Source organism: Pyxicephalus adspersus, chromosome 9 (assembly GCF_032062135.1).
Source record: "Pyxicephalus adspersus chromosome 9, UCB_Pads_2.0, whole genome shotgun sequence".
Classification (NCBI taxonomy): domain Eukaryota; kingdom Metazoa; phylum Chordata; class Amphibia; order Anura; family Pyxicephalidae; genus Pyxicephalus; species Pyxicephalus adspersus.
In genome coordinates this window covers 20423164-20432477 of record NC_092866.1, presented here as the reverse complement: position 1 = coordinate 20432477, position 9314 = coordinate 20423164, and the positions used below count along the sequence as shown (strand labels likewise).

Genomic DNA, 9314 nt, shown 5'->3' with positions numbered 1-9314 from the left:
GGGGTTCATAATTTGTATGTTTAATTTTGGGCTTCTAGACACACTTACTTTTAAGCCAGAAACCTGATGTTCAAATTTTCACTAGTTTTTTAAATTATGACCCCCATATTTTAAAAGTTGTTAAAGATGGGGAGATAAAATTTGGGTTACTGCTAGCTATGAGGGTCCCCTGTGTACCCTGAAAATTTAAAGTCGGTATAACTGTTTGTACTGGGAGAGAATGTAAGGCTGCAGAATATGACATGCTGCCATAATACACAAACACAGCTGTAAAACTTTCCTGACGGTGACGTCATTGTACACGCCAATTGGTATACACCCCCTGGTAGGTTGATTTACAGGTAGATTTATTAGTTAGAAGACCCTTACTGGCTGGCTGGCTGTTCGGAAGAGTTTTGCAAATATCAAAATGCCTTGATGGTTGGATGTCAGTCTGTAGATGTGGGTATGCAAGCTGCCATAGGTAACACGCACATGTGTTGCTGAAGCCCCCATGATTGAAAGAAATGAAATCCAATAAATGAAAAAGACAGGCCAGGGACAGTAAGTGCGAGCAGGAGAGAGATAGATAATGTTGGACTTATTCAGCCTGTAAATAAGGCTTTGTCTATCTAACCCACTGCAGCTTTTTACATACTGAGAGAAACTTACAGTGTTCAGTGAAGTAAGTAATTTTAATGCAGGAGAGGAACCTGTACAACACCAAGACTGAAGGAAATGCAGGAAATCAGCTTTAAACGAATGCAAGAGACAAAAAAACTGCAAGGTTCTTGCTTCCTAACATACACAAACATATATACACAAAGATTTCACCACAGTTCCTATAGTCCCAGAGTTTAATTTTTTTTAATGCTTTACAGTTTGTTCTGAATATTCAAATACTTTAATATGCATAGTCTGCATGGGTTCCTTTTAAGCAAAAAAAAAAAAACAATATTGTTTTGCTAGATTTTGCCATTATTCTGTAGTTTTAGTAAAATAAAATACTGGAATACTGGCAACACTTCAACAGTTGAGGCTCACTTTCTACCAGTCTGGTTTGGTGCATGTAACCAACGTGAGTAGAAACTGAGCATGCAGCATTTTCATCAGTGCACTGCATGTTGTGCTGTACTGCAACACAGGTAAACTAGAGAACTAGGGTGCTGCAGCTCATCCACTGAACCAAATAGACCCTTAAAGTAGACAAAACTTTACATTCCAACACTGTCTGAAAAATCTGCTGTGAAAGCTATAACACGTACAATGGGATTCTGCAGTCTTTTGCTTAGGTCTACTTATATATTATATAGCCCTGGGTGGCTGCAAGGAATTCCAGGTACAAGGTATCACCAAAGAAATCCTGTTCCTAGACCCTACACTTGATGATGCCATCAGGATAAGCCATTGATCAGAGGCAAAAATAATGAAGAAACCAAATGCTTGGTACAATATGTACTCACCGTTTTAGCCAATAAAATAATGCCAGCTGACCCCTGTAAGGAAGCCAATCTTTAGATTTTAAAGTTCACTTTGTAAACTATTTACATATTCTTAACAAGAAGTAACATTTTTAAAAACATTTTTGATCTTTTAACTATTTTTTGTTATAGAAGTATTTATTCTCAAGGATGCTCAAACATCAAAACAAAAACTTCTAAATTAAGTGAAACTTTGTTTCATATTAGAAATGCTTCCTGCTTTTTTATTTTACAAACCTGTCAGCCTGCTGAGATCGGTTATACAGTATAAATGAATGAAGGCTTGTTTTTTAAATAATTTTACTATATGTAAAACCTGTAGAGCGTATGATCTAAATGAAAAATAAAAAATATCCCATTACTTATACAGAGCTCTCAATATTACATTTGCATTCTTTTCTAAGTTCTCCAAACAGTATGGTCCAGTTTTCAGCATCTACCTGGGATTTACCCCAGCTGTGGTCATCCAAGGGTTTAAAGACCTTAAGGAGGTTCTGGTGAATAAAGGAGTGGATTTTGCAGACCGGCCTCAGAACTGATTAGCAGAAACAATCTCTGGTACCAGAGGTAGTGACCATGATTTACTAAAGTTCTCCAAGGCTGGGGAGAATACACTTGCATCAGTGAAGCTGGGTAATCCAGCAAACTTGGAATGAATTTCCTAAAAGTCATTAGCTATTTGTTAGCAAATGTTTTCAATCCTGGACCAGATCCATCCCAGGTTTGCTGGATCACCCAGCTTCACTGATGAAAGTGTATTCACTCCAGCCTTGGAGAACTTTGATAAATCAGGGCCAAATGTGTTCATAATCTATAATGTATGTGCATGTTCTGGTTAGATTACTGAACAGTTTGGTTGCTCAAATTCTTCAACTACAAAATTACAGGAATCATGATTATGATGGCCAGAGCCAAGAGAAGGATTTGTATGGTGCTTGGTTTCATTCAACTAGGAGGTGGAACATGCTTTGATCACAATTCATGAAGAGAGTGTGTACCTAATTAAAGAACTTAGAAAGAATCAAGGTGAGATTACATAGCACTATTCTGGTACTGCACATGTTCTGGTACTTATGTCTAGTGTGGTTGGGAATGTGTTTCTTTTTTATTTATACTACTTTGCTTTAGGTGGATTTCCCAGTATACACTTTTTCCGTTCAATTATAGTTACTAATTATTGTAAATATAGAGACCCCAAGTTGGCATACAATTTCATAATTATGCTGTTGTGTATAAAGTTGATAAATAAATATGGATACGTTATAATTGGTGATATCAGACAGTTTCCAGTACAGTACTTTTTTTAGTATTTTCTAAATACTATACACTTACAATTTTAGTGGCTATTCTAGTAGTAGAATGAATTAGGGAATGGCCCCATTGGTTTTACCAGTTATAAAAAAGGCTGCCAACAACATTCAGGAAATGATTCATTAGAAATTAAGAGATTTTATATCAGCTTATTACCTGATAAAATACTTAAACATTTAGATATGTTAAAATGAATGATACCTAAAAAACCAACTGTGAGATTATTTCCACAAAAACAGCCTTCTCTTGCTTTCCTTGTAAAGTTTCCCCTCCTTTCTTAAAAAAGGCCAAATACTTGGCCTAGGAAGTCGAACATGCATTGATCACGTTAGTATTTTGTAATTTAATGACATTTAGTGACTGTTAACAAAATAGGAAAATGAAAATACATAATTGTTTATTTATGTACATGGTATTTAATCTGATCTCAGTCATAAAAAGCCATGAGTATTTTAGAATAGAGCAGAGATGACTGCTCTTATTTTCAGATACGCTGGTTGACCCCCATTTCATTCTGGACAATGCTGTATCCAATATTATCTGTTCCATTGTGTTTGGTGGGCGTTATGATTATGATGATACCAGATTCCGAGATATTCCTAATGTTGTTCATGAAAATATGAAGATGGATACTGGATTTTGGTCTCAGGTGGGTTTATTGCTGTGTGTTTTAATCTTAATGTGTAAACCAACAGATAGTTATTCGAAGAAATCAATGCAAAGAATAGAAACCCCTGACCCCTGTTACAAAAATTAATAAAGCCGATGTTTACTGTGTACAGTGATATTATGTCATAGTTTCTTCTGCACTTACATCACATTCTTAATTTTATTCATTATATAGGCAAATTAAATATTCAATTTCTTAAACTGTATTACCATGCCATATATACTTGTTGTATTTATTACTGAACAGCAGTTTGGTACCACAAGCAATTGCTGTGCATTCAATGGTAAACTTGTCCTTTAAGTTGTGTAAAGCTACATACACACGTCCAAGGGTTCTCGCCCGATAATCAGCTCAGGGCCAATATCGGGTGAGAATCTGGCGTACAGCGCCAGTCGCCCATTGTCCGTACGACCGTCCTGGCGGATCTACAGACGAAGTATGACTATTGATCCTAATGCAAGGGAAGGGAGGGAGCGCGCAGCTGGGTGTTGTTCGGTCGCTCTCCCCCTCCCCTCTGCATAGAGCAGAACAGTGCCGTATGTACAGCACTTGTTCATGCATCGTGTAATATTAGTCGTTGGAAAGGATTGTGAAAGCTCCTTTACAACAACTATTATTGCATGTGTGTATGCGGCTTTACTTGTTTTTTTATCTAACATAATTAAAACACATAGAGCGCATAAAAACATTTATAGAACCCCTTTTACAGTCTGGCCATTTAAAGGTTCGAAATGCATCAGCCAGCAGATTATTACACACAATTCTATGCCTTGCTGGTGGATCTTCAGAGTAATATTATTTTACTTCTATGGATAATGTGAACATTTAACTACATGCTCAGCAATGTAGTAAAAATCAAGTTGGCAAAAAAAACTTAAAAACGTGGAGATCTTCTCGTGCTCTTATGAGCACATTTAGTTTTTCAATCAGTTTAGCTGTAAAGAAATGAACACATGATAGCGAAAGAAGCTATGAAGTATCACTTCTGCTCTATTTTCATTACAGCTCTATTATGCATTGGGATTTGTCAAACATCTTCCATTGCCCCATCAGAAGATATTCAAAAATGTTAAAACAGTTTTTGAATTCCTTGAAAAAGTTTTAGAAGAACACAAGAGGACCAGAGTGCCTGGTGAACCCCGAGATTACATAGACTGCTATCTGGACAAACTTGACATGGTAACCTTTAAAACTGTTTTTTTTTTAAACGGAAGAGGGTTCACTTTCATGAGGGAGCACCATATACAAACACTTCTGTCCTGAGTGTTCCCCAGCTAATCCCATGTTATATACAATCTTGTATCATTTGACTACTATAGAGTAGCTTTGTGTAATCTTTTACCATTTTTAAGGAACAAGAAGATGGTCACAAATCCACCTTTGATGATGAGAACCTATTCACATGCGTGAGTGACCTTTTTATTGCTGGGACAGAAACTACATCTGCCAGTTTGGAATGGAGTCTGCTTTACATGATGACCTATCCAGACTTTCAGGGTAAAAACCTCTGAAAATGACTTTAGATAACTTTAGATCTCCTATATTTTATTAGCTTTGCTCAAGAAGTGTCTAAATTGTCAATTGCAAACAACCAACTAGCTTTTTCCATTTTGCCATCTGCAACTTTTTTAATTTTTATTGGGAAACACAGACATATCTTGCCTTTAGTATTCATTTTTTAAATCCCCATTATTAGTATTATACTGTTCTTGCAATTTCAGAAAAATGTTGGGCAGAAATAGATAAGATTCGAGGAGACAGGGACCATCTGGCCTATGAGGACAGAGTAAGGATGCCTTACACACAGGCTGTTCTTCAGGAAATCCAGCGTTTTGCCTCAGTTGTGTTACTGGATGTTCAACTAAATGAGTTCACCATACCAAAGGTCAGCAGCCACTTCAAGAGCAAAACTTTCAAAAGCATATATATGTCTGCAATACATGCAAAAAATAGTGGAAGTATGAGTTTGGATTTTTGGGGAATTTGTTTGGAATGAATTTTAGGTTTGAATAGAATTTGTCCTGGAAAAGAGGGGTGAGTAGAAGTCATTGTGTGTGTAAGGTAATCCTGACATTGTGTGATGTGTGTTATTTGCTTATTTTACTTGAACGGTGTCCCTTATATTCTCCTGACTTCTGAATATTTTGTGTTATGCACTCATTCTCTTTCTCTGTTATTTGCTAGCTCTGGACCCCTGAACTCTGTAATCCACAAGGTCCAGGGGTCAGGAGTGTGGAACACATACTTTCATCATTCTGATGCTTTATGCGTTACATCGTTACATGCGTTTTTTCTCTCTCTTGTTTACATTAGTCTTTTATTACATATTACTTTTCTCACTACTAAAAACTAAAATTATATACTCCTGACTCTATTATTAGTCCTAACCCCTGCTGGGTCCAATAAAACCATCTCAGCGTAATGATACAACCTATGGTCCACAGATGCATTAAATAAACCTACAGTAGGTTACTTTCAATATATATTTCAAAAATTAAAAGTTTCAAAAGTATATATTACAATATATTTTTAAAAACATTTATTTTGTGCTAAGGTCATTATCAATGATCCTTAAAGTGTATCTAAACCCCAAAACAAAAATCCTCATTATGAGGTTTTCTTAAGCCCACCTGGTCTTTGTCAGGGCTTGATTTCAATCATGTCTAACTTAATCACTATTACTTGATTGATAGGTTTGATGTGACCTGTGGTTTACACTATAAATAAATGGATCTTTGTGCTTTCTTAAAAAAAAATCATGTAACAATGGCACAGCTTTCCTAGTAAGATAAACATTTAAAGAAACTTACTGACTTTTCTGAGACTGACTCACCCACAACCTGCATTGTAGTATGGGGGTGGGCAGTGCTAAGATAAATCTTCTACTTTTAACTGTAACAAGTTGTAATTTTTTTCATTTTTGCTCTGGTTTTTGTTTTTCATTTGAACTCTCCAGGGAACACTCATCATCACAGATATGTCCTCAATGCACTAGGATGAGAGAAATTGGAAGTACCCAAATGAATTCAATCCAGAGAATTTCCTGAACAAGGATGGAGAACTAAGGAAAGTAGAAGCTTTTCTTCCTTTCTCTGCAGGTAAAATACAAAAATTCCAAAAAAGGTGGGGTTTGTTGGCAAAAGTGAAAAGATGTAATAAATTGTCATACAATGTTATAAATTATCCACAATCGTGGATAAAAAAGCAATTGTCACCCCATATTGTTACTACGTAATATAGATAGGTGTCTAATCATTCTAAAGAGACAGCTAGATATTATCGAATACAATTGTACACTCTCTCACACCGACGCATTTTGTGCTTTGGGTTTCCCCGGGGACATAGAGAGAACGCGATATCTTGTAGCACTTTAGTTTATAGGAGATTTCATATCTAAATTTTATTGGGTTAATCACCCGAGGGTAAAGGTAACTCCTGGACTGTCAGGAAGGTATTCTGCTACCCAGTTTACAATAGGAAGTGCCGAGGTTATAGATTACAAATCTTCCAAAAACCTAATGATCAACGATATAACGTTCCCATGTCAGGTGCCATATCAGGCAGGGTAAAAATTCTCCTCTCTTTATCTAGGTTTGCCTAGGAGAGAATTTGGCCCGCATGGAGCACTTCCTCTTTTTCACAACTATGATGACACACTTTGAATTCCCCTGGCCAGACCCAAAATCTTCTCCAGACATTACACCGGTTTTTGGGATCACACAGGCACCAAAGCGTTTCAAAATTTGGCTAGTACCATGCATACAGAACTGACCATATAGACCAGGACTTTAACTGGACTTGAAAAAACTCAAAAACAGTGCAAAGTTTATATAAGTAATATGGTAAGTGGTATCCAATATGCAGAAATACTTTTTATCCATAAACTTTTTTTCTATTTAAAATATATTTGTACATTGTGTGTGAATATATATGGGGGGGTGCTGAGAAGTTCCTGGCTTTGCCCAGAAAGAAGAGAGCCAGAGTTATGAAATAACACATTTATTCAAAATATTCCCCCTGAGACTGATGCTCTTGGTACAGCGTAGTTGCAGCTTTTCTAGACCGCTGAAATAAAAGTCCTTTGGTTGGGCCGCAAACCAGCTCTCAGCAGCATCTTTGACATCAGAAATGTCCTCAAAACATTGCCCCTTCAGGTGTTTCTTCAAATTTGGGAACAGATAATAATCCAAAGGGGCCAGGTCAGGTGAGTAGGGGGGATGGTGGACTAATTGGAAACCAAGGGTGTTCAATTTGGCAGCGACAACACTGGACGTGTGTGCAGGTGCATTGTCCTGCAAAAAAAGTATCCTTTTAGTCAACTTTCCACAGCGTTTTGTCTTAATTGCCTCCTTCAGGTGGTCCAGGAGGTTAGCATAATACTGTCCGGTAATACTAGAGCCCTGAGTTAGGTAGTCCACCAACAGAATACTGTCTTTGTCCCAGAAAATGGACGCCATTACTTTGTCCTCAATGCACTAGGATGAGAGAAATTGGAAGTACCCAAATGAATTCAATCCAGAGAATTTCCTGAACAAGGATGGAGAACTAAGGAAAGTAGAAGCTTTCCTTCCTTTCTCTGGAGGTAAAATACAAAAATTCCAAAAAAGGTGGGGATTGTTGGCAAAAGTGAAAAGATGTATTAAATTGTCATACAATGTTATAAATTATCCACAGTCGTGGATAAGAAAGCAATTGTCACCCCATATTGTTACTACGTAATATAGATAGGTGTCTAATCATTATAAAGAGACAGCTAGATATTATCGAATACAATTGTACACTGTCTCAATCCGACGCATTTTGCTGTTAGGCTTCCTTCGGGGACATAGTGAGAACGCTATATCGTTGATCATTAGGTTTTAGAAGATTTGTAATTTATAATTTCTATAGGGTTATCATCCTGAGGGTAAGGTAACCTCTTGACTGTCAAGGATGGTATGCTGCTACCAGGTTTACAATAGGAAGTGCCGAGGTTATAGATTACAAATCTTCCAAAAACCTAATGATCAACGATATAACGTTCCCATGTCAGGTGCAATATCAGGCAGGGAAAAAATTCTCCTCTCTTTATCTAGGTTTGCCTAGGAGAGAATTTGGCCCGCATGGAGCTCTTCCTCTTTTTCACAACTATGATGACACACTTTGAATTCCCCTGGCCAGACCCAAAATCTTCTCCAGACATTACACCGGTTTTTGGGATCACACAGGCACCAAAGCGTTTCAAAATTTGGCTAGTACCATGCATACAGAACTGACCATATAGACCAGGACTTTAACTGGACTTGAAAAAACTCAAAAACAGTGCAAAGTTTATATAAGTAATATGGTAAGTGGTATCCAATATGCAGAAATACTTTTTATCCATAAACATTTTTTCTATTTAAAATATATTTGTACATTGTGTGTGAATATATATGAGGGGGTGGTGAGAAGTTCCTGGCTTTGCCCAGAAAGAAGAGAGCCAGAGTTATGAAATAACACATTTATTCAAAATATTCCCCCTGAGACTGATGCACTTGGTATAGTGTAGTTGCAGCTTTTCTAGACCGCTGAAATAAAAGTCCTTTGGTTGGGCCGCAAACCAGCTCTTAGCAGCATCTTTGACATCAGAAATGTCCTCAAAACATTGCCCCTTCAGGTGTTTCTTCAAATTTGGGAACAGAGGGCGTGAGTAGGGGGGATGGTGGACCAATTGGAAACCAAGGGTGTTCAATTTGGCAGCAACAACACTGGACGTGTGTGCATTGTCCTGCAAAAAAAGTATCCCTTTAGTCAACTTTCCACAGCGTTTTGTCTTAATTGCCTCCTTCAGGTGGTCCAGGAGGTTAGCATAATACTGTCCGGTAATACTAGAGCCCTGTGTTAGGTAGTCC

General features: G+C 37.3%; 1 protein-coding gene across 1 annotated transcript; it reads left to right on the top strand.

Moving 5' to 3' along the window:
• Positions 1 to 417: 417 nt before the first annotated feature.
• On the top strand, positions 418 to 8696 carry LOC140338500 (cytochrome P450 2J6-like). Its single transcript, XM_072422739.1, is given in 7 exon segments — positions 418 to 463; positions 3260 to 3420; positions 4447 to 4620; positions 4794 to 4938; positions 5163 to 5326; positions 6398 to 6545; positions 8515 to 8696. Coding segments are annotated over 7 exon segments (1020 nt in total).
• Positions 8697 to 9314: the final 618 nt, after the last annotated feature.